The sequence below is a fragment of the Trichechus manatus genome, unplaced genomic scaffold (genome assembly GCF_000243295.1).
Source record: "Trichechus manatus latirostris isolate Lorelei unplaced genomic scaffold, TriManLat1.0 scaffold00135, whole genome shotgun sequence".
Lineage (NCBI taxonomy): Eukaryota > Metazoa > Chordata > Mammalia > Sirenia > Trichechidae > Trichechus > Trichechus manatus.
In genome coordinates, this window is record NW_004444071.1 from 3,082,887 (window position 1) to 3,108,116 (window position 25,230).

Here is a 25,230-nt window from a genome sequence, read left to right on the forward strand (position 1 = left end):
TATACCCACCTTCATGGTGACATCTCCTAAGTCCACACTGTGCTTTCACCTCTTTCCTGAGCCCCTGAGCTTTATGTCAACTGCCGGCAAGATGACTGCGTCTTGTATATTTCACATCATGCCTAAAACTCAATACATGGGTTTACTGCGCCACAGAGCCCTCTCCAATGTTCCAGAACTCACTATCCACAAAATTGCCCAAGCCAGAAACCTGAGGTTCACCTAGGGTGGCCAACTGTCCTGGTTTGCCCAGGACTTTTCCTGTTTTCACACAGAAAATCTCATGTCCTGGGAAGCCCCTCAGTCCTGGGCAAACGGGGATAGTTGGTCATCCTAGAGTTAACTGAGATGCAGCCCTCTCCCTTACACCATGCCCAATCAATCACCAAGTTCTGTCCTTTCGGGTCTTAGCTCACTCCACCTGTCTTCCTCCATTTCCCCAACTTTAGGTCCGGGCCAGGCCACTTTCATTTCTCATATGCACGGTCATAGTAGTCTCTAACTCTACTCACTGCCACCTCTCATGCCACTCATCCACTGCTCTCCCCCGCCGCCACCACCAGAGGGACCTTTCTAAGGAGCAGATTTCTTATACACATTCACACAGGCACACATGCATACACACACACACCAGCTTAAACCCTTTTGGCAGGTCCACTTTGCCTTCAGGATAACATCCAAACACCATGGCCTGGCAGGTGCTCATTATCTAATCCCTGCTCAACTTTCTTCCTCCATCTCTCACTTTTTCCTTCCCTGATTTGGACTGAATTAGCTGCAGTTTTTTTTCAAAAGGCTATGCTGTCTCTTGCCTCTGAGCCTTTGCAGTTGCTGTTCTCACTCCCTTGTTTCTTCCCTCCACAGTGGAGCTTAGCCTCTCCCTTTCCTGGGGACCTAAGCACTGTGATCTCCTTCTCTAGGAGGCTTCCCTGACACTCCTGCCACCTGCCCCCATGTTCAGGCATCTCTTCCCTGGGCTGCTACAGTGCCCCCAGCTTGCCCTGACAGTCAGCGTGTGAGTCCCACATATTTCAATTACCATTTAGCCTATTGCTCTTCCCAACAGACTTTAAGGATGAGGGCATTGTCTATCACCAGTACTAACTTGGTGCCTGGCACCTCTTGGTGTTCATAGGTACTTACTGATGAAGGAATTTAAGAGCACCAGGACTGGGAGCTGGGACACCTACATTCCAGCCCCAGTTCTTCTGCTTCGTGCTCTGTGGTCTTTGGCTGCCATGTCCTTTCTCTGGGCTTCAGTTTTTTCACCTGTAACTGAGCATTTTAGTCTGATGACTAAGGTACTTCCAGCTCTGAGGCTACAATCACACACCTTTGCCTGCCCTTTATTTCCTACTGATCATTCTTGCCCCGGTGGCGCAATGGTTAAGAGCTATGGCTGCTAACCATAAAGGTTGGCAGTTAAATCCACCAGCTGCTCCTTGGAAACCCTATGGGGCAGTTGTACTGTGTCCTATAGGGTCGCTGTGAGGTGGAATCAACTCAACAGCAACAGGTTTAGTTTTGTGTTTTTTTTTTTTTAATTCTAAGTAAGAAGGGGTAAGCAAAGAGTCTCAGAATAGGTTTGCAGCCAGAGCACTGACTACAGTAAAATTCTGGTCAGATGATGTGCTTCCTCACATTTGGAGCAAAGATGCTGTTGTAAAATTTCACTTTTGGTTCCAACAGAAGATGAGGTCATTTAAATGCTTCTGAGGCATCTCCCTGTAATGCGCCACCTCCGTTTTGGTAAATAAATCCCTTCGTTTGCCTCCACGAAGAGATTCATGTGTGAGTTTCCACAGTAATCGGCAGTTTATAGGAAAGGTTAACACCCTGACAGCATTAATACAGAAGTCTGTAGCATCCAATGTTACATGATTTGGCTTTTTCTCAACAGGCTGCCAAAATCTCATTGCCTGTAAGCCAACGTAAAAAAGAAGCAAATGCTCAAGTCTTCTGTCTAGACAGAGTCTGTTTCAGAACTTGGTCATCTTTACAACCGGATCAATGTTCACACACTGAATGTTGGCAAACATGCAGGCCTCCCATTGGGCAAGCATCTTAACGTCAGTTTCAGTGACTGCCAAAGAGCCATAAGATGAGTGGATGAACAACCTATATTAGTTAACTAGGCACTGTTCTAGTTGCTAGAGAACCTGTGGTAAACAAGACAGACAAGGTTCCTTCTCCCGTGGCATTTATAGTGTATGTTGTGAGGTGCTGTCGAGTTAGATCCAACTCATAGCGACCCTGTGTACAACAGAACGAAACACTGCCCCATTCTGCACCATCCTTACAATTGTTACCATGTTTGAGCCCATTGTTGCAGCCACTGTGTCAATTCGTCTTGTTGAGGGTCTTCCATAAAAGGCCACAAACAGGAAATAAACAAATCAATGAATCAGAATGCCAGAGGGTGACAACAAGTACTTTATTATAAATAAAACAGCCAGGGGAATAATGAAAGAGCAACTGGGCGTTTTGTGGGCAGGGGCCTAATTGACATTGCATGTCAGAGAAGACTTCGTCAAAGAGGCAATGTTTGAGCGGAGGCCTGAGTGTCAGGAAAGGGCAGCCCTGCAAATCTGGGGGCAGAACATTCCCAGAGAAGGACCAGCAAAGCAGCTGCCCAGGGCCGAAATGGTAGCATGTTCCAGAAGCACAGAGACTGAAACACAGTGAGCAAGTGATAGGGTTAGTGCTAGGAGATGATGCAGGGGATGTGGACAGGGGTAGATTACAAACCCCTAAGGGTCTGTCGGTTTGTTATACTGTGGTCGCTCGCATGTTGCTGTGATGCTGGAAGCTATGCCACCGGTATTTCAGAATGGCAGCAGGGTCATCCATGGTGGATAGACTTCTTATTTCTGTAGTCCATCAATGGCCCCTATAGCTCTTGAGAAAGGGGTGCACTGCTTTTCTGTAATGGGGGAAGGAGGAGCATGGCCCCACATCTTCACGACCCCAGGAGCCATGGCATAGCCTTCCATGGAAAAAACAAATCAAGCCATTCTGCTCTTGTTTCTCAGCTGCACAGCTGGGCCCAGGGAGGCATCCATAAGGCTCTCCCATGGGATGCCCAGCAAGCTGGGACAACAGTTAATCAGCACGTCTCTGAATTTGTTCCTTCCGGTGCTATCCAGATGGCCATATGGTCTTACATATTGGAAGTATTGCAGGTTGCCATCTTGGCAGCTGCACTGATCCTTGAGGATGGCTTATTGGAAGTAGTGGCGTTAAGGGAGACTGAAGACCAGAGAGGCTGTTTCTGAATGAGGAAGAAAAAGGTGTTCCAGAGGTTAGAGGCAGCAAACCAAAAACTGTGGAATCCAGAGTGAGACTACTGGATGATATAGGGATTGTTGACAAGTTCATGAACTCCTGTGGTAAGCCAGTGACTTCTGAAGTTACATTTGGCCAGACAGGCTTCGTTTTTCTGTGGTCAGGGGATGAAGGAGGCAGTTGGCACCACTGTGTGTTGCTGGAGTCATGGAGCCCCACTGAGCAGTGCTTACTAGAAAGACTGGAGGATCCAACAGGTCTCTGTCTGGAAATAATTTCCCTAGACATTCCTATCAGTGCACATCAGTGAGCATTCAAGATCTGTTTTTTGTTTTTTGTTTTTTTTACCATTGCAAAAGTTTCATTTTAGTTTCTGACAGTGTGCATTTCAGATTTTCTAAATGTTTCACATTCTCCTTTGCAAGCAGCTTGAATGGGCAGGTTGCCTACTTACAGGAGGATGATCACTATGTCAGTGTTAGACCTTAACTGCCCCATTGGTTCTTCATGTTGGATGAAGAAAGCAAATGGTTTTTGTCTTATATGTTGAGGAATATGTTATTACCCATATCCGTATATCTCAAGCTAAAAAGAGCTGTAGGGGGTGAGCTAAAGACCCCAAAATAAATCACTTTTGAATGTTTTGCTTTCATTTCCCTGAACAGTTAAGTATCTCCAGGAACTCAGAATTTTTACAGTGGGCATGTTTGTGTCCTCGGAGTAAAAAGAGATGTCAAGTGGAGAATGAACCAAGGCAGAAAGGCTACCAACGATCAGAAGGCTTCACGACATTTATGACTTTTTTCAAAAGGATAGGTTTTTATAGAGGTTGAAGCGTTTTTAGTGTATTTAAAAACTATATGGCCCAGTGTCTATAGCAGTCGATAACAAAATTCACCAATTAATTTTCTGTTTTGGTTTTTCCTACGAAAAATCTCAATTAGAATATTTTCAGTAAGCTTGAGATTGAATTCAATATGATGTTTTAAACATATCTATGCATATATCTGTATGTATAATGTAAGTAATACGTGATTACCCATCAACATGGGTGTGGGTGTGCTGCTATGTGTTTTCATAAATATTTCATTGAATCCTAACACCAAGCCTGGAAGTATTAATAATTGTCCCAACCATAGAGACAACGAAACAGGGGTTTAGGCATCATGTGATTTCCATAAACTAGCAAATGACAGAGCTGGGTGCAAACTAGTTGAAGTCTCCTGGCACCAAGACCTCAGCTTTGTCTTTCTTTCATCTTCCTTTATTAATGAGTAGCTGTGCATAAATAAAAGGAAGCTAGACACAGTGTGTTTACACACACAGCAATATTTAAGTTTCAGGCAGAAGTTTCACTTAACAGGGCCCAGCTCTGGGAACTTAATATTCATTCTTGCTGTGCTAGCCAACATCATAGCCACTATAGGTGACTATTTAAATTTAATTAAAATTAAGTGAAATTAAAAATTCAGTTCCTCAGGGCAGCTAGCCACAATTCAAATGCTCAATAACCCCATGTAGCTAGCTAGTTCGACAAGCAGATAGACAGACAGATAGATAGCCATCATCGAGTTGGCTGCGACCCATGACAACCTTATATACAACAGAACAAAACGTTGCCCAGTCCTACATCATTCTTAGAATCACCAGCATGTTCGAGTCTATCATTTCGGCCATTGTACCAGTTCATCTCACCTAGGGTCTCCCTTACCCTCGCTGGCCCTCTACTTCACCAAACATGATGTCCTTCAGCAGTTGATCCCGGTCACTATAAGTCAGAATCGGACTTGATGGCAATGGGCTTGGTTTTTGGTTTTTTAATGACATGTCCAAAGCAAGTAATGGGACAGTGTTCTATTGTGATCCATAATGTTTTCATTCACTAATTTTGGAAGTAGATTGCCAGATCTTTCTTCCTAGTCTTAGTCTGGAAGCTCTGCTGAAACCTGTCCACTTCAGTGATCCTGCTGGTATTTGAAATACCACTGGCATAGCTTCCAGCATCAGAGCAACACACAAGCTACTACAGTATGACAAATTGGCAGACAAGTGATAGACATGTGGCTACTGGCTCCATATTGGATGGTGCAGACATAGAACATTTCCATTATTATCACAGAAAGTTCTACTGAACAGCACTGCTGGCTACAGACTTTGGTCCAACCCACAGAATTTTCCCTTCCTTGATAATTTGCATCTGTTGACAAATGATGGTTAACTGGCCTGACATGACAGTTCTGCTCTCCTGTGTCAATGTCGCGTCTCTGTCAGTATACTTTACGGTGTGCTCACTTTTTCTTCCGAGGAGGAAGTTGGCCGGATATGGAAGATGGAGCTGCTCAAAGAATCGGATGGGCTGGGAATTCAGGTTAGTGGAGGCCGAGGATCAAAGCGATCACCTCACGCTATCGTTGTCACTCAAGTGAAGGAAGGAGGTGCCGCTCACAGGTGACTAGATAATTCTTCCCCTTTTCTTTGCCTCCTTATCTTCTCACTGCCTCCTCCCCACGCCTCCCTCCACCTTTGTTGTAGTACTCTTCTACTTGTAATTCGAGAATTACAATTCTTAAAGATTGTGCTGGAGCACAGAAGGAAATCAGGCAAGAGCGTTTCTAATTAAACACCTCTGAGCACAGGAAATGACTAATTGCTGAAGATACTGCAGGATCTTGCAAACCATGAAGGAGAGATTGAATTCCTTCCTTCCTTCTTTCCTTTCTTCCTTTCCTTCCTTCCTTCTTCCTTCCCTCCCTCCCTCCTACCTACCTATCTTCCCTTCCTTTCTTTTTTTCCACTTTTAGTTTCAAGCAACTGTTTCTTCTCCTAACTTTTGGAATGCTGGCAATGTGGTAGTATGGGGTGACTTATCAAGAATATGCCACTGAACAGAACACCACATTCCTGACGTCATAACTCCCAGAAGACTGTGGCTAATGACTTAGGAAAGTGATTGATTTTAAATGTGACCACACTTCATGTACTGGGGCTTTACTTGTCAGGCCTGTTGGGATTTTACACACTGTTATATGCACGTGTCTCTGTGGAGGGGAAAAAAAAGTACATGTAAATTTTTCTTCTTGTGACCTGAAAACAATTCATACTTTGAAACTCTTTTTTAAATCTGAACAGCTGTCTGAAGTAGGAAGAGAGACAGTGCTTAGCCAGAACAAAGAACAAGTTCACTGTGAGTTAGAGGGATGCGGCTACCCCAAATTGTAATGCGTGTTCTTGCCAGGCTAGCTAATTGCTTCCATGTACATAGGGTACCTAAATGGTCCCTGGGTGGTGCAAACAGTTTGTGCTCAACTGACAACCTGAAGGTTGGAGGTTTGAGCCCACTCTGAGGTACCATGGAAGAAAAGGCCTGGTGATCTGCTTTCGTTAAGGTTATAGCCAAGAAAACCCTATGAAACAGTACACTGTGTAACACATGGGGTCGCCATGAGTCAGAATAACACAACAACAACTATTTGCAAGGCACCGTGGGGCATGCGGAGCACTGGCGGCACAGTGGTTAAGAGCTTGGCTGCTAACCGAAAGGTCTGTAGTTTGAATCCACCAGCCACTCCTTGGAAACCCTATGGGGTAGTTCTACTCTGTCCTATAGGGTCGCTATGAGTCAGAATCAACTCAGCGGCAATGGGTTTGGCTTTTGTCTTTGGTGGGATGTGTATGTATGTTGCATACCCACACAGACATACCTGAAAAACCAAACCCATTGCCATCGAGTCAAATTGCGACTCGTAGGAACGCTATAGGACAGAGTAGAAATGCCCCATAGGGTTTCCAAGGAGCAGCTGGTGGATTTGAACTGCTGACCTTTTGGGTAGCAGCTGAGCTCTTAACCACAACACCACCAGTGCTCCGCACAGACATAGGAGGTGTATAAAGAAAGTTCCTGTGATGAGGGAAGTGATTGTCTTTGGTCTAGACTGGAATTTGGTGTTCAGTTCCGAGTACCCGGATTCTAAGGAGGAATATGGCAAACCAGAGCAGTATTGGCCTGCCCAAGACTGAGAGGGCTCTCAAAACCATATTTCATGAGGAACAGTCGAAAGAGCTATGATGACATTTAGCCTGAAGAATGGAAAACGGAGTACAAACTAGCAAAGTGTCTCATGCTAACAAGTCCTCCTACAAGAAAGTAGAATGTTAATAGCTAAAGTAGAGATAGGATTAACTGTAATTGTCAGTTACAGAGTGTGCTTTGAGGAGCTCCCATTATATGACCATTTTCCTAATAATCCCAGGTCTTAGGTTCTGGTCTATCTTTGAAAGTTGCCAGTTAGGAACTTCTGTGCCCAGAGATGTACTTCTGTAGACTGTTCTTGCCTATTTTCCATCTGAGCTGTTTCTAGTGGATCTTACCATTTTCTTTGCATGTTTACCCTGGAGTTGTGTGTGTCTCTCTCTACCTCTGGAGTGTGTGACTCACAAGTGGGGAACTCTAGTTAAAAACGGGAAATGAGATAGATACAATTAAAGAGTAAAAGGCAGAGAAATAGAAAGAGTATTGGAGTTGGGAATGATCTCAGTGGTGTTGTAGGTAAGTAAACCCGGGACACTCACCAGAATCATTGCATTTGTCTCTGTTTCTAAATCCTTCTCCTTCTGTAGGAAGCATCTTCTCCTGAGTGGCCCACCCACACACCTCCCTGAGATCCCACTTTGTTCTCTGTGGTTTTCCCTTTCCCCTCTCTTTCCATTCCAAGCAGTTAGTGGGGCCCTTAGCATTTCTCTGATTCAGGGCCTTTTGAAGGACAGAAAGCAGAGGATATTGGAAGTCGCTGGTGCTTCCTGTCTTCTGTTAAAGCCTAAATTCACAGAAGAGATTATGATACATATCATAGAGGGAGAGAAAGAGAAAAAAACAATTGAAGGCAGTAGGAGAGGTAGAGAAGATGAAGGAGAGAAGTTGGTTGATTCACTGGAAGAAAGCAACAGGGGAGAGAACAGAGTTGGGTGAATCTGGCGGTACTGGTGATGTGCAAGGTCTTCATACCAGTACCCTGGGTGCTGGTGACAAGCCTCCAGAGGAATGGTGGAATCCAGGGTCTCTCAGCCTCATCAGATTTCCTGTCCCATACTTAGCAATGGCAATGAAAAGCCCCTGGCTCCTTTGGGATCAAGGGAGACTGGACAATTGGAATTGGCTCGGTTGAAACCAACAGGACTGTTGACCCACCCATGACTGAAGGGGCTGCCAGATGCTCTGTAGAGTGCACCACCCCACAGCCTTGACCCACCCTAGGGGAGGCATTCCCATGACAACTGGGTCTGAACCTCCTGCCAGCCCAGTGGAAGGAAGCTCAAATTTAAAAGAAAGAAAGAAACAGAGAACTTGGGTACACCCATGTTTGTAGACCAGGTCTCATGCTTGTTAATTGGGCAGTTTATTTGTCCATTTGTTTATTCAGCCTTCTGCTTGTGAAGCTTGGCTGTGTGGACACAAAGATAAAAATGGTGCTGACAGACTTTATCCTCAAGGTCCTGTAACTGTCAGGGAAGAGAGACACATGCAGTGTAGTCACAGGTGCCGCAGAGGGAATATGATCAGGGTCATGCCACGTGGGAAGGGAGAAGTAGTGGGTTAGAAAGGGATCCTGGTGAGCTTAAGATACCTTTGCTATTTGGGGGCTTAGCTCAGGGACTGATAACTCAGTCGTGAGGGCAAGATGGCAGGTCAAGGAAGAAAAAGATGACTTGGACATCCTAAAACATTGGGGCCTTTGTTCCTCTATCACTGTTTCCACCTGGATAGGAGATGCTTATTGGCATTGATGCCAGGTATGGTAGCAAGTTAAGAACATTCTTATAACTAAGTGACCATCTGAAATCATTGAGCTTTTTACCCCTCTAGTGAAACTCTTGTGGTGCAGTGGCTAAGAGCTCAGTGCTAACCAAAAGGTCAGCAGTTCAAACCAACCAGCTTCTCCTTGGAAATCCTATGGGGCAGTTCTGCTGTGTCCTATAGGGTCGCTATGAGTCAGAAATGTCTTGATGACAGTGGGCTTGGTTTTTGTAGTGGGACTCTAGAGGAGCCCTGATGGTGCAGCAGTTAAGCACCTGGCTGCTAACCAAAAGGTTGGCAGTTCAAACCCACCCAGTGGCTCTGCAGGAGAAAGACCTGGCAATATGCTTCTGTTAAGACTACAGCCAGGAAAACCCTATGGGGCAATTCTATTCTGTCACGTAGGGTCACCATGAGTCAGAATTAACTCAGCACTATGGCACCGAACAGCAATAGTGGGACTCTGGACACAGTGAGACAAAAGGACAAAGCAATCCCACCTCAAACTGTCTGTGGTCATCAGTGCTCTCTCTTTAACCCAGTTTAACTGTTTCCTCTCACGACCCTCCCCAGCCCCACAAAATGTCCCTTCTCAGGCCCAGAATGTCTTGACAAGGGGTTTTGTTATCCTCTTCATTTCCTCAGGGATGGCAGACTGTCCTTAGGAGATGAGCTGCTGGTCATCAATGGTCACTTACTGGTCGGGCTGTCTCACGAGGAAGCTGTCGCCATTCTTCGTTCAGCCACTGGAATGGTTCAGTTGGTGGTAGCCAGCAAGGTAGGTCGTTTTTGTTTGTTTTTAGTTGTTAATATTTTTGTTGATTTTTAATATTTTTAATGGGGGTGGTGAATTTGGATTGAGCCCTGTGCACCCCACTCCCTAACACACACATCCTGTGTACACACTTGCCAATTTGCCTGATGCCATTTAAACATCTGGAACTCTACAGTGGAAGCCCACCCGGAGGCCCTTAGCTGAAGCAGAGTCGTTTGATTATTTTGTTTTCCTTCAGGGGTCTTTGTGGTCCCTGGTGGTGCAAACGGGTTGTACTCAGCTACTAACCGAAAGGTTGGCAGGCCAAACCTAACCAGCAGCGCCGTGGAAGAAAGGCTTGGCCATCTACTTCTGTAAGATTACAGCCATTAAAAGCCTAGGGAGCAGAGTTCTACTCTGACACACATGAAGTCGCCATGAGTCAAATCGACTTGATGGCAACAGGTTTTTAGGGTCTTTATAGGTATATGTCAGGAGATGGAAGGGTGATACTAGGACCTAGGGAAAGGTGAGAATGGTAGGGTAGAGAAAGGATGTGTAGAGATGAGTAACTCTCCCAGGGAGAAACTGAAGAGATGTGGAAGTCTGCTGAACAGCAGGGAAGAGAGGGCCACGAAGATGCTCATCAGCCAAGTTCTGAAGGAAGAAATGTTCAGGGGTAGCCGAGGGCAGGCCACCAACCTGACTTTGATCCAGTATTGGAGACGGAGGTGTCTTTGTGCATCCTGTTTGTCCACTCACCCGGGTCCTTCTCTTCCTCCCCTATTTTACACATGAGAAAGTGAGGCAGACCTTCTGTGTCCCATTCATCTTCCTACAAAGGTCGAGATGCCATCAACAGCAGCAGGACTGGCCCCCAGTGTCTGTCCCTGTCCCCTCCACCTTGCTGCTGCCTCTTCTTCCTGATTTCTCTCTGCAGGAGATCCTGAGATCCCAGGCTGGGGCTTGTTTACTCCCACCCCTGGAGTGTGTTAAACATAGAGCTGATGTTCTGGGCTGCCAACATCTGCTCTTTCCTTTGGGTTTCACCAGCCTTAAAGTACTGAGTGGAGTCCCTGGGTGGTGCAAACGGTTAGTGCGCTCAGCTACTAACTGAAAGATTAGAGGTTTGAGTCTACCCAGAGGCACCTCAGGAGAAAGGCCTGGTGATCTACTTCTGAAAAAAATCAACCATTGAAGACCTTGTGGAGCGCAGTTATGCTGTCACACACGTGGGGTCACCATGAGTCAGAGTTGACTCAGTGTAACTTTTTTTTTTTTTTTTTTAAGTACTGAGTGAGTAAGTGCTGAAGGACTCCACAACTGTGGGATGAGAAAGGGAGAAAGAAGGGACCTCTTGTTTCTGATTCATTATCTGATCGTGCTGGTGGTGAGCCCAGAAAAGGACCCGTGTGACTGAGGAGGTGCTGAAAGTGGGGCCTCGGGGCTTCCTTATCCAACCTTGCCTGGCCCACCTCCCCACAATCTGTGGCGTGAGAACACAGGGGTTTTTGCAGAGGCATCTCACCATCCATCACCAAAGCTTTATGTCTCTGCTGACTTCTTTCTGTTGCTAGTTTGCATAATAGGGAAGGAGAAATATTTTCTCTGTCAAGCCATTATCCAGAAACAACTACAAAAACAAAACATAAAATAAAAACCACAAAGGGCCACTTGTGTAAAGCTAATAATTAAGGGTCATACATAGGATTTTGAAAACTAGTTCCTGTGTGATGCCCAATCTATGTCTCACACCCCAACCTGAGTGAAGAGAGGACACTAACATGTATCTTGTGCCCACTTGGTGCCGGGGGCTTTTCACCTAATATCTCATTTAATTCTTTTAAAAAAGAAAAAATCCCATGAGATAGGTATTAGTTCTTTTCATTCAAAGGATGAAACCAAAAGCCAAGTGGCTAATTAACTTGCCCGAGGTCATGCAAGCAGTGGGTAACAGAAGCTGGTCTCACCCTGGAACCATCTGACTTCAAAGTTCATACTTCTTCCTGTACACCAAGCTGCCCTTCATTTAAGTAAGAAATAAAGGACACCAGAGACAGTGGTTCGAGAAGAAGGTAATGTGCTCCTGCCAGGGGTTTTGACTTTTAGGAACACTTGCTGAGGTCATTGCAGGACTGAAAGGCAGTCTAGAGCCAAGGAATGAGTTTCCATCTCAACGAGTAATTTCTGTTATAAGGATCAGCACAAAGCTGGTTCCTATGAGGCGGTGGTTAAAGATGTCCCAAGTGTCTAACTTTTCCAAGCTGCTGTACCACTCCATCATCTCTAACATCAATTACTCTCTTTCCCCTCAGCACTCTCCCTCCTGTCTTTGGGTTCCCTAGTTCCCTGATTCGCTGCAACGTCTCACAGAACTCATGAACTGAACCCTGTAAAGGAAATGGCTCACGCAGTTGTGGAAGCTGGCAAGTCTTAAATTCGTGGGTGAGGTGTGGACTTCTCCCTGGCCCTCAGTCTCCACCCAAAGGCATTCAGCTTTCTTGCTCCATGGGCCAGGAAGCCCACTGCACCATCTCCTGCGGGTCTCTGCTGCCAGTCTCTGCTGCTTGTCTCGCCTTCTTTGGTAGTGGTGGGCTCTCCTCTTTGCTCTGGAATTAGCTCTCTCTTAAGGCAAAACTGACCAGTCCCCATGGTGAGCCACAATTATCTTATTTGCACAGCCCTACTCAGTCACCTGGGTGGGAGTCACAAGATCATGGCTAGAAAGGCCACACACAAAAGTAACTAATCACACCGCACCATCCTGCTTCTCAGTCCAGTGGCTGCTGGGCGTCTGAACCGAGATAGAGTCCTAAAGCTGACCCAGACCTCCGAGGAAAAACACCTTTCACTTCTTCCAAATTGCTCCATTTACAGCTAGGCAATACACTTCCACAGCAGTTGCATGCTGTTTGTTCCTAAGCTTAACCCACATCCTTCGAGATGCTCATCCTTGTCCAACAAAAAAGAAGCGGGAGTCTTCAGGCACTTCTTGGTATCTGTTCCTGCTCCTTTATCCAATGTGAGCAAGTAATCCACTGGCTTTGTTTCTGTCTATGCTTGAAGGGGTGGGAGGAGAGCTTTGACTTGCTGAATATAAGGAATAATAAAAATGTAAACTTCTTTTTGTAGATAATAATCACCTTGTCACAGAACTTTAAGGCATTGTATTAGAAATAGGAGTCCCGATGGTGCAGTGGTTAAGTGCTCAGCTGCTAACCGAAAGGTCAGTGGTTTGAACCCACCAGCCGCTCCACAGGAGAAAGATGTAGCAATCTGCTTCTGTAAAGATTGTTGGTGTTGTTATTAGGTACCATCCAATCAGTTATGACTCACAGCAACCCTGTGTACAGCAGAACGAAATGCTGCCTGGTCCTGCACCATCCTTACAATCCTTACTATGTTTAAGCCCACTGCTGATTTTGAGTACCGTCCAACCTGAGGGGCTCGTCTTCCAGCACTATATCAGACAGTGTTCTGCTGCTATCCATAAGGTTTTCACTGGCCAATTTTTTTCAGAAGTAGATTGTCAGGTCCTTCTTCCTAGTCTGTCTTACTCTGGAAACTCCACTGATACCTGTCCACCATGGGTGACCCTACAGGTATTTGAAATATCAGTGGCATAGCTTCCAGTATCACAGCAACACACAAGGCACCACAGTACGACAAAGTGACAGAAGTAGTGGCCCTCGAAACCCTATGGGGCAGTTCTGCTCTGTCCTGTAGTGTCAGTAGGAGTCAGAATTGACTAGACACCGCACAACAACAATATTAGGAACAGAGCAGTTAGTGTTGAGATGTCTCTTGTTCCTGTACAGATATGTTGTTTGCTTGAAGTAGTACCTTAGTAAGCTTTTGTTGAATGAATGAATTTGAAATATCCAAGTTAGTTTTGATATCTCTAAAAGTACATGCATAGCAATACAGATTTCTCACACTTTCTTTTTTTTTTTTTTTTGGTTTTTATTAACAAGTAATGTATGTATTTATTGTGTTTAATGTAGAATCCCCCCAAAAAAAATGACAGAGAAGAAAAAGAATAGAATTATTTCTAATAGTAGTGCTATTAACGAATTGGTGTATCTTTCAGGCAGGTACACATGCACACAGGCACACACATGATTTTTTTTAATAGAGTCAAACACAAGGGGACAGAATGCATCCCGAAGGCCATCCCACCTGGACTTAAGTGCCAGCACAGCCCCTTGAACACCGCGGATCTTGGACAAAGTTATTAAACCCATCACCATGGAGTTGGTTCCGACTCATAGCAACCCTATAGTACAGAGTAGAACTGCCCTATAGGGTTTCCAAGGCTGTAATCTTTATGAAAGCAGACTGCCACATCTTTCTCCCATGGAGCCGCTGGTGGGTTTGAACTGCTGACTTTTTGGTTAGCAGCTGAGCACTTACCCACTGCACCATCGGGGCTCCTAATAAAGTTACAATGTCAGTTTTCTCATCTGTACAGTGGGAATCGATAATTACCTTGTGGGGATGTTAGGAAGATTAAGTGAGATATAAAGGACACCGAGCAGTGTAGTTGGTCATAGTGAGCACTCAAGAAATATTTGCCTTTATGGTTATCATACATTATTACATCCAGCTTATTATTACATGCTTTATTAATACCATCACTTTTGCATATTGTTTTTAACCTGCTTAAATAGTGCACTGTAAGAATCTTCCCACATCAGGAAGTACATTTCTACAGTACCATTTTTTAATGGCCCTGGAGTATTCTATTCTATGACTATTACAGTATTACTATTACAGTCGAGTAAATGTCATAGTAACAGTGTCATAGTAACAAATAGTAACGAATGCCATAGTAACAAATAGTTTTGTAATGTCCATTGTTTAACCTGTTGCCATCAAGTCATTTCCAACTATAGCGACCCTATAGGACAGAGTAGAACTGCCCCATAGGGTTTCCAAGGCAGTAATCTTTATAGAAGCAGACTGCCATATTTTTCTTCCAGAGAGTAGCTGATGGGTTCAAACCACCAACATTTTGGTTAACAGCCAAGTGCTTAACCACTGTGCCACCAAGCTCCTTACGTTGTTTCAAATGGGTATTTTTTTTGTTCTCTTCTCTGTCAACCCTAAAAGGAATGCGGTGATGAAAGCTTTCCACGTGTTTTCTTCCTTGTAGAAATGACAAGTAGGGAAGAATGCGGAAAGGAGACATTTCTCTTTTTTCTGTCCTCAAGGCAGCCCTGTAGCCCTGGCACCTTCCCTGCTCCCTAGCCTGATGTGCTGTGGCCTTTCTCAAGAGAGCTGCCAGCTCGCTTGTGTGTTCCTCATCTGCCACTGGGGTTGTCACATGGCCTTGATGATCTCACCTGCATCCCACAAGCCGCACTGACTTACCTGTGCGTGGAACAACGAGTTATATTGATGAAGCTCCCTTTAGAGTCTAATCTGAATGGAATCTGATTCCTTGTATTTTTGTTGACCTTTAAAACTTGTTTAAGGGCTGCTTTCACTGAAAAGACATTATCAGTCTCCACTTTAGCATTTTGATTCAATAAACAAATCTCATCTCTTTCCTCAGCAACATACCAAAAAAATAATTCACCATGATCAAGTGGGATTTATACCAGGTATGCAGGGATGGTTCAACATTAGAAAAACAATCAATATAATTCATCACATTAAGAAAAGACAAGAACCACATGATCTTATCAGTCGATGCAGAAAAGGCATCTGACAAAGTCCAACACCCATTCATGATAAAAACTCTCAACAAAATAGGAATAGAAGGGAAATTCCTTAACATGATTAAGGGCATTTATACAAAGCCAACAGCCAACATCATCCTAAATGGAGAGAGTTTGAAAGCATTCCCCCTGAGAACTGGAACTAGACAAGGATGCCCTTTATCACTGCTCTTATTCAACATTGTGCTGGAGATCCTAGCCAGAGCAATTAGGCTAGAAAAAGAAAGGGCGGGCATCCAGATTGGTAGGGAAGAAGTCAAAGTATCTCTATTTGCGGATGATATGATCTTATACACGAAAAGCCCCAAAGAATCCACAAGAAAACCACTGGAACTAATAGAAGATTTCAGCAAAGTATCAGGATACAAGATAAACATACAAAAATCAGTTGGATTTCTCTATACCTACAATGTCATCTCTTTCCAATGAACATATGCTAGTGAGATGAGCAATGTCGGATAGGAAGTAGAATGAATAGTTGAGCTCTGTGCTAGGCCTAGAAATAAGAGAGGAGTAGAATGGTGTTAAGTTTGATGAACTCCCAGACAAGTAAGGGAAATAGACAAAGTTAGATATAGTCTGCCTTGGGAAAAAATGAAATAGAAAAGAAAGGAGGGACAAGGAGAATACCTTCTAAGGTGATTCAGGAAGTCTTGGAAAAGGAAAAGGAGCTCACGCTTTGCCCAGGCAAATAGGTCCTAGTCATGGAAGAAGAGTGGCTTAGGCAAAGGTGAGTGCCAGGGTGATATAAACTTTTAACGCACTTGGCTGCTAACCAAAAGGTTGTAAGTTTGAGTCCACCCAGGGGCATCTCGGAAGAAAGTCTTGGCAGTCTACTTCCCAGAAAATCAGCCATTGAAAGTCCTGTGGAGCACTTGCTCTAACACACATGGGGTCACCTTGAGTCAGAATTAGCGGCACCTGGACTAGGCAGAGGGTACTGCTGGTAGAAAAGGCAGTGGGGCACAGGAAGCCTTGTGTGTTTGGAGGTCAGTATCGTTTGAGTGGAAGGTGTGGGGTGGAAGGGAGAATGGAAGAAGACGAGCTTGGAGAGCTTGGCAGAGGCCAGATATCCAAAATGCTGGCCCACAGCAAAGGGGTTTGGACTGTATCCTGAAAGTAAGAGGGGGGAGGGCAAGGAAGAGTTTAATGTTCAGGGAGCTGGTGTTATCCATGAAAGCATTGATCTAAGAAACACAGCTTCTTCAAGGAAAAACAAATGGTCTGGGTTTAAATTGAGTCCATACCCGTGGCATTTGAGGCAGCCTTGCAAGCCTGGAAATGCAGAACGCTTATTTTCACGTAGTCTGTGGATGGGATGACTCTCCCTCAACCTTGACCCTTTCCTCAGCCAGAACTGTGTGGTGCCCTGGGATAATTCATGGGCCTTTAATTGTGTCCCCATAGGAGAGCTCTGCAGAGGACCTCCTCAAGTTAACGTCGAAGAGTTTGCCAGATCTGACCAGCTCTGTGGAAGATGTGTCCTGTTGGACCGATAATGAAGACCAGGAGCCAGAGGGGGAAGAGGATGAAGGAACTGGCTCGTCTTCTGTCCAGGGAGCAGTAAGTGTGCCTCTGGGCCTCCCAGGCTGTCCTGAAGACATGGGTGCCAGAATCAGAGGAGAAATGCTTAAGATGGTATGATAGAGATGAGGACGGGATGGCATCTAGAAGGCGAGGGCCCCGGGAGAACCAGGCCTGGTCCAGTGCTGCTGTATCTGGAGGCAGAAGAGGGGCAGCCAGTACAAGATATTTTCTAGACTTCACAGTCCACGCAGGGTCTGCCCTGCTGTGACTTATAAAAGAGCTGATCTACTGGGGAAATGAAAGAAAGAAAGAGGAAGAGAGGGAGGGAGAATAGTAGGTGATACATTCTGGTTATACATTCACAGTCCAGAACTCTTTAAGTTGTAATTTTTTAAAATTGATGAACCAGTTAAATTAAAGACACCTGGTATTGCCTTTGAATCAGCTAAACCTTGAAAGCTTTTTATTTCACAGACAGCAGTGATTAAACCTGCTGCCAAATTCCACTCCGCCATTGACTGTTGCTACACCTGTAAGTAATGGTGGGCTCTAAGCACTTAGGCTGAGCAAACGTACCGCAAATACTAAGGATCTGCCATGAGTACCTTTACTATTTGTTTTTCATTATTTACTTTACAATAAACAGTGACGAGACTTTCTTTTCAATAAGCTCTGTCCATGCTCAGAATAAAACCATACGGTACATATCAAGTTTGAGGAGTGGAGGAAGGAAAAGAGGAGGAATGGTGAAATTCCAGGCATTTGCATTAACTTCCATCCGTTTCAGTGAGTCTGGCTTTAGTGACGGGGCTGTCTGACCACTGCCGCCACCACCACGTCCAACATTAAGGACTGCCAGTTTGGTCTCAGAAATATCTAAGTTTAGCCCCTCCCACCCCCTTCCCTATTATGGCTGTGGTCCTGGTCTACCTCATTGGCCTTTCTTCCTTGAGTATCTTCTCCAGTTCATCTTCTGCTCTGCAAGGACAATAATATTTTAAATGAAAATTGGGCCGTGTCACTTCGCTGTTGAAAATCAGTAAGTGGCTCTCAATCATTCTAAAGTTAAAATCTCAAGTCCTTAACCAGGTTTTAGTTTTAACCTGGGCTGCCTTCTCTCTTAGAATATGCTCCCAGCAGCCCTACACACAGACACACACAGACACACAGACACACAGACACACAGACACACACACAGACACACACACAGACACACACACACACACACACACACACACACACAGTGCTTCTAACAGCCCCCCGACACCCTGCTCCTGTCAGCCCCCCTGCACACACACTCACTCTGCTCCTATCAGCTCTCCCTATACACACACTCTGCCCCTAAAAGCCTCCCCCACAAGTACTCTGCTCCTATCAGCCCCCCTACACACACAGTGCTCCTAACAGCCCCCATACACACATGCTGCTCCTATCAGCACCCCCCACTCTGCTCCTAACAGCCCCCCTACACACACACACTCTTCTCCTAACAGCCTCCCCCTGCTCACACACACACACTTTGCTCCTAACAGTCCCCCCCCATATACACACACACATACTCTCTCCCCTCCTAGCACTCTGAGCTCTGCTGCACACAAACATCCACTGGGACCATTCATTGCTTTGTGCCTTTGCGTCTGCTGTTTCTTCTACCTCATACACCCTCTCTCCTTCTTTACTGGGCAAGATCCTTGTCAGCCCAGCCCAAACATCACCCCTCTCCTACCAATGAACCTTTCCCTGAACCCCCAGAGTTACATGGTCTGTGCTCTGCGCTTGCAGAGCTCTGTGTGTATATTTCTGTGATCGCACTCACCACCTAGTTTTCATAATTTTATCTTTTTACATAATTTATTTATTCTGTCTTCTTCATTAGATGTAAGCATTTCAAGGGCAGGGACCGTGATGCCTTAAGCATCTGTCTATCCCTAGGACATGGTATAATGCCTGGAATATGATGAGGGCTGAAGGATGGGAGGGAAGGGTTCTCCTGTGATGTCCTCTCATTCCTTGAGCACTTCTTATCCTGCCCTTGAAGCGCACGTGGTTCTCTGACGTCCCTGAGGCCCAGTTTTGAGTCACTGAGCCTCTGACTCTCCTCCCTCACTCCTCTAGCATCCAACCTGTGCCCTCCCCTGACCCTTCCCAGTCTGCTCTTCACATGGATTGACCCCCTGCCCTCTCCCCACCATTAGGGTGTCAGCACTCTGTGGCATTGCAGCATTGCGAGATCTGGCCTAGCCACTTATTGGAGGATGAGGAAGAGCATTTCTTTTCTGGTCCTGTGGCCAGAGGGGAGGGATCCTGTTCAACCTCAGGTTTCACACATATGGAACGAAATTGGGGCAAAGCAGCCGAGAGCTTAAGCCTGCGGAGGATGGTGAGCTATAATTCCCCTGCGGATGCCATAATCCCCATGGGAAGGAGTGTAGTAGTTGAAAGCACCAGAGAGATGGCTGTGCTTGGGGCATTCCACGTGTGGGATGCCTACACCTCCTCTCTGATTATCTAAGCACTACCTTCCTCCCGGAATCCCTGGTTGGTGCAGATGGTTAATGTGCTTGGTGGCTAACCAAAAGGTTGAAAGTTCCAGTTCACCCAGAGGTGCCTTAGGAGAAAGGCCTGGTGATCTACTTCCAAAAATCAGCCATTGAAAACCCAACGGAACACTGTTCTACTCTGTCACACAGGGAATCACCATAAGTTGGAGTTGACTTGAAGGCCACAGGTTTTTTTACCTTCCTCTCAAAGTCTAGGTGAAGTCCTAAGTTATCTGTGAAGCTTTCTTCTACTTGAAGTATCTGCAACCATCTCTGTCTGTCAGACTCACTAAGCATTGCTCCCCCTGGCATTTAGCATCTGCTATTTTCTGTAGATTGGTTGCTGCTTATCTCATTGGGGAAGAAAAGAAAATACATAAAGTGTTGAAGCTTTTGAAGTCAGGTATACCTCTTTGAGCCCCCTAACCAAAAAAAAAAAACCAAACCCGTTGCCGTCAAGTCAATTCCGAGTCATAGTGACCCTATAGGACAGAGTAGAATTACCCCGTAGAGTTTCCAAGGAGCTCCTGGTAGATTTGTACTGCTTACCTTTTGGTTAGCAGCCGTAGCATTTAACCACTACACCACCAGGGTTTCCTTTGAGCCCCCAGAAGCCAATAAAGTACCTTGCATTCAAGACACGTTATCGTTGTTATTTGTTGCCATGGAGCGGGCTCCGAGTCATAGTGACCTTATGTGTAACAGAACAAAACATTGCCCAGTCCTGCAGCATCCCCACATTCAGACCATACTCAGTACATATGTCTTGCTCATGAAGCTATCTATAGAGCAATGGTTCTCAAAGTGTGGTCCCCAGACCAGCAACATCAGCATCACCTAGGAACTTGTTAGAAATGCAAATCCTCTGGCACCACCTAGACCTAGGAATCAGAAACTCAGGGGTGGTACCCAACAATCTGTGTCTTAAGAAGCCCTCCAGGTGATTCTGACTGAGACTACAGTTTAAGAGTCCATGCAATCAGCTGAGTGGTGCGTGTATTGTTGTTATTGGCTATTCAAAGAAAGTGAGTGTCTTTCTCAAGTATAAGGTCTCTGGTGGGCACGAACAATTTGCACTTGTCTACTAACCTCAAGACTGGCCATTTGAACCCACCCAGTGGCACCACAGAAGAAAGGCCTGGCAATCTGCTTGCGTAGAGATCATAGCCAAGAAAGCCCTATGGAGCAGTTCTACTCTGTAACACATGGGGTTGCCATGAATTGGAATAGACTGAATAGCAACAGGTTTGGTTTTGGGGTTTTCTCAAGTGTAAACAATTACAGTTCATCCTAAAAATAAGATTTTTCAGGAAGAAAAAATTCAAAAGTCCACGTTCTGGCCTTCAACGACAGTGACTCGCAAATGAAGAGAGAAGGAAGAGTTTCAGTGTAACAGGGCATGAAAGGGGAGATACCTTCTCAGGGATTTGGGGCCTGTCCCTGTTTGTATATTTTTAACAAAGACCAAAAAAATAAAAACGGAAGTAATGGTTGTCTTTGCCAAATCTGCAATTGTTGAAGCTTGGCCGGGAAGAGTTTGTTTAGCACATCAATCAGGAGACCTGTATCTGGCTTCCTTTGGCATCAAGGGAGTCAGTTCTAACATTTTTGAAATCACCAGTTTGGGGCAATCTTGGAAAACTTCTGGGTGATTTGGGTTTGAGAAGGAATGGTTAAAGGACCTCGCCTCTCCCAAAGAAAGAAGAGCAAAGCTGGACCTTATAATTCTGTAAGTCTGAGATCGATGTTTGATTATTTATTTGTTGGTGTAAGAACCCCAATCACAGTCTTGTGGGGGAAAAAAAAACTGAGATTTTTTCAGGAGAAAAAATAAGTATCCTTGGAGTAAGCTATTGATCCTTTTGTGGAAAGGAGAAGACCTCTTGTGTTTTATTGGAATTGAGTAATTGATGAAGCATGGCTCTAAATGTTTCAGAAGGTGCCTGCTTATGACAGCATCTTTTTTTCTTACTAGCAGCTTTTACTGCAGACCTGGTGGCACCATGGTTAAAGTGCTCAGATGCTAACCGAAAGGTTGGCGATTGAACCCACCAGCTGCTCCATGGGAGAAAGATGTGGCAGTCTGCTTCCATAAAGATAACAGCCTTGGAAACTCTGTGGGGCAGATCCACTCTGTCCTATATGGTCGCTCTCAGTAGCAATCGACTCGATGGCAGTGGGTTTGTTTTTTTTTTTAGTTTTTTACTGCAGCATCTGAAAGTATCATTTCTGGTTGTTGCTTCAAGTTGCCCTGGATTAGAAACTGTTTCTTGTTGGGGCCTGAGCTAAATTTTTCTGGTCAATTGAACTTAGAGCCTAATGCAAAGAACAGTGAGCAAGCACCAAGGGTGTAAAGGTATGATTGTTTTTAAAATGGAAAAATCCCAGTGTCTAGCTTGAAATCAGATCTTTACAGAGTAAAACTTCAAACACAGAGAGACACCAACGCTTGCTCCCTGAGGATTTGTAAGGTGAGTGAAGGTTCGTTCCCTAAAGCCATGAGGGTAGGGTGTTAAGCCTGGAGAGCTCAGGCTACTTGTGTAGATGGCGGTGGACTGTGTTGGGGAGCCTTGTTGCCTCAGCATCCCTCTGGGCCCAGGATAATCTCAGTGACGGCTTATAGACCTCTATGCTCTGCCCCCTGGGTTAGGAACATCTTTTCTTCTCTCCATGCTTCCACTTACCTGACCTCAAGACTCTCTTCTTCTGAGAAGTCTTCCCAGATACACACATCTTTTATGCTTGGGCCCCAGCATGTAATCCACCCTGTATTTTCTTTCCCTGGAGCCCTGGTGGCACAGTGTTTAAGAGCTCGGCTGCTAACCAAAAGGCTGGCAGTTCAAATCCACCAGCTGCTCCTTGGAAATCCTGTGGGGCAGTTCTACTCTGTCCTTTAGAGTCGCTATGAGTCAGAATTGACTCGCTGGCGATGGGTTTGGTTTTTCTGGTTTTGGTGGTGCAAATGGTTAATGAACTCTGCCACGAACTAAAAGGTTGGAAGTTCAAGTCCACCTGGAGGCAGCTTGGAATAAAGGCCTGGTGAGAGAGAGAGAGAGAGAGACTGAATCACTTTAAGGAAATGACTCATGCAGTTTTTGGGAATGGCAAGTCCCGAATCCATAGGTCAGGCAGCAGCAGGCTGGAGACCTCTGCTGGCTCACGGTATTGTGGGGGACCACGTGGGATTATGGGGGGCTGGCAAATCCAAGAAGAGTGCAGGGTCGAGAGAGAGAGTGAAAGTGAGCTTTGCCAGAACATCTGGTTGTATTCTGGAGGCAGACCATACCCCCAAGGAAACTTCCCTTTTAACTGATTGATCACATCATGGCATCGTATAACGTCACCTAACATCACATCAACCAGTCCAGTGTCGGCCAAGCCACTGAGAATCATAGCCTAGCCAAGTTGACACATAATATTAACCATCACAGCAGGTGATGCTGGCGCTCACCCAGATTTAAGAAGCAAACCTTGGAAGCTGGTAGACACTGTAGAAAGCAGGTTCCGAACACACCCTTTGTTTGCCAGATGGTGGTTTCCATGATGTGAAGCAAGGTGGCAGGGCTCCTAAGAGTCTCATGGCTGGGAGCTGGGTGAAGCCCAGAGGACTGTCTCTGCATGGCTTTGGGATAAGGGGAGGTTTCAAGCCCTCAGCTGCCCGCCTCCTTTCAGCAGTTTAGGGCCAGCGGGCGAGGCTAGGTGTTTGCTGTTCCCTCACGGCACAGGCTTGCTTGCACACCATGGTTCCCGTCGCCTTCCCAAACGCTGGTGTCTGGTACATAGACTGATGATGTCAGTGCAGACACTGTATTCTCTCCTGACCCAGCCCAAAGCAGCCAGCAACACTCCCTGATCCACAATTCCCTGCCTTTTACACTTTTCTCTCCACTGTCCCAAACTGTGAGCTGCCCTCTCCTTCCCCTCACTCCTACGCTTCCCAAGTAGGTCTCAGTTCACTCAGATGTCCCTTAAGCAACACTTCAGTTGGCACTGGACGTAGATAAGAGGTGGCATGAAAACGCAAGGCAGGATGTAGAATTGGCAGGGCAGAATAAGACAGGGAAAGCTGCAATTAGTGCTGGTCTAAGAAAACAAGTTTTTAAATTGGGGGTGGTTTTTGTTTGGTTTGGCTTCATTTTTAAGGAGATGAAGCAATTATTTAAAGAGATGGGGGTGGGGGAAGAAGATAAGAATAATTATTTAGCTTGGATGCATTGTCTAGAAAACTGCTGAAATTTGAATTAGACTTACTCTGGTGGCACGTTTTCAGGGGCCTGTTCCAATTTGCTACCTGGCTCTGTGCTGCATTTTCATCCAAGCAGTTTACAGTTTTCAAGGAACCAAGCAACTCATGTGATTTGCATGGAAAAGCAAATATTGTATACCGTAGCCACATAGCACAGAGATCTCCAGAGTGGATGTGCACACCAGGGAGGGGTTGGGGAGCAAGCAGGTCTCTCAGGGTGTGGGAGGAAATTGTTAGAACTTGTGTATATTTTATCGCATTTTAGATTACTTTGTGTTTTATAGTCTATGTATACATTAGCATGGTCACATCTGTTTATTATATATATATATATGTTGGGAGTGCTTGGTGGCTAACCCATTAAGATGATTGTGACTCATGGTGACCCGTGTGTTACATAATAGAATTCCTCCATAGGGTTTTCTTGACTGTAATCTTTATGGAAGCATGTTGCCAGGCCTTTCTTCCGTGGTGCCATTGGGTGGGTTTGAACTGCCAGCCTTTAGATTAGTAGCCAAGAGGAAACCATTTACGCCACCCAGGGGTCTGCTTGATCGCTGCACAATCTAAAAAGTCTGACATAACAGCATTGTCATTAAGTTCATCTAAAGAAATCCCCTTAACATGAAGTCAGCTTTATTATTGCCTTTCTGGTTTGAAAAATTCCTTCAGATGTCAGTGAAAATAAAATATGGACTACTAGAGCATGTAATAAAGTTTCCTTGCCCTCAAGTTAATTTCTTTTATGACAGTCATACTGGAAATTAAAGTATTGAATTTATTTCTTCAGGTAAGTTACTTCCTGTTTTTGCATATTTCATCACAGTATCCAAGTGTGCCTTTCAACCCTGTCCCCTGTTACACATTTCCCTCTTATAAATATGCCTATTTTTTAAATTTAGTTTTACACATCCTTTGTGAATTTGAATCTGCAAGCCACATGCTGAAATGGAAAGCAAATTATATTAAGACTTGAAGGAAAGTGGCAGTGCAGAAATTATAATCTTTAGCTGTAGCCAAAACGATGGCAATTGCACAGAGAAAAAGACTGGATAATGTGACTCAACTTTGTTCATGAACTTCGCTATGTCTTTTAGGCGGCAGAAATCCTTGAGATGTATGTTTGTGTCTTTTGCGACTGTAAGTGGAGATTATGCTGATGCACTCAGCCAGATTCTTACTTTCTGAAGAGAAACAGGATGTGCCCACTTAGTTTCAATTCCAGTTATTGTGTTGGTTTTTTAGGCAAATGATGAAACTACCTTTGACATTGCATAGATGAGTTAGACAAATGGGCATTCAGTGCTGGAAAAAGACCGACCTCATGTGAAGACTTCATGAGCACTGGAAGATTGCATAGATGA

At 45.1% G+C, this 25,230-nt stretch overlaps 1 protein-coding gene across 1 annotated transcript in view; it reads left to right on the top strand.

Moving 5' to 3' along the window:
- PDZD2 (PDZ domain containing 2) overlaps window positions 1-25,230 on the top strand; it is a 304,746-nt gene that overhangs the window by 197,656 nt on the left and 81,860 nt on the right. Inside the window, exons 3-5 of the mRNA XM_004385222.3 lie at window positions 5,591-5,733; window positions 9,722-9,854; window positions 16,961-17,116. Of these exons, the coding sequence (XP_004385279.1) occupies window positions 5,591-5,733; window positions 9,722-9,854; window positions 16,961-17,116 (432 nt within the window). The remainder of the gene's footprint in view (window positions 1-5,590; window positions 5,734-9,721; window positions 9,855-16,960; window positions 17,117-25,230) is intronic.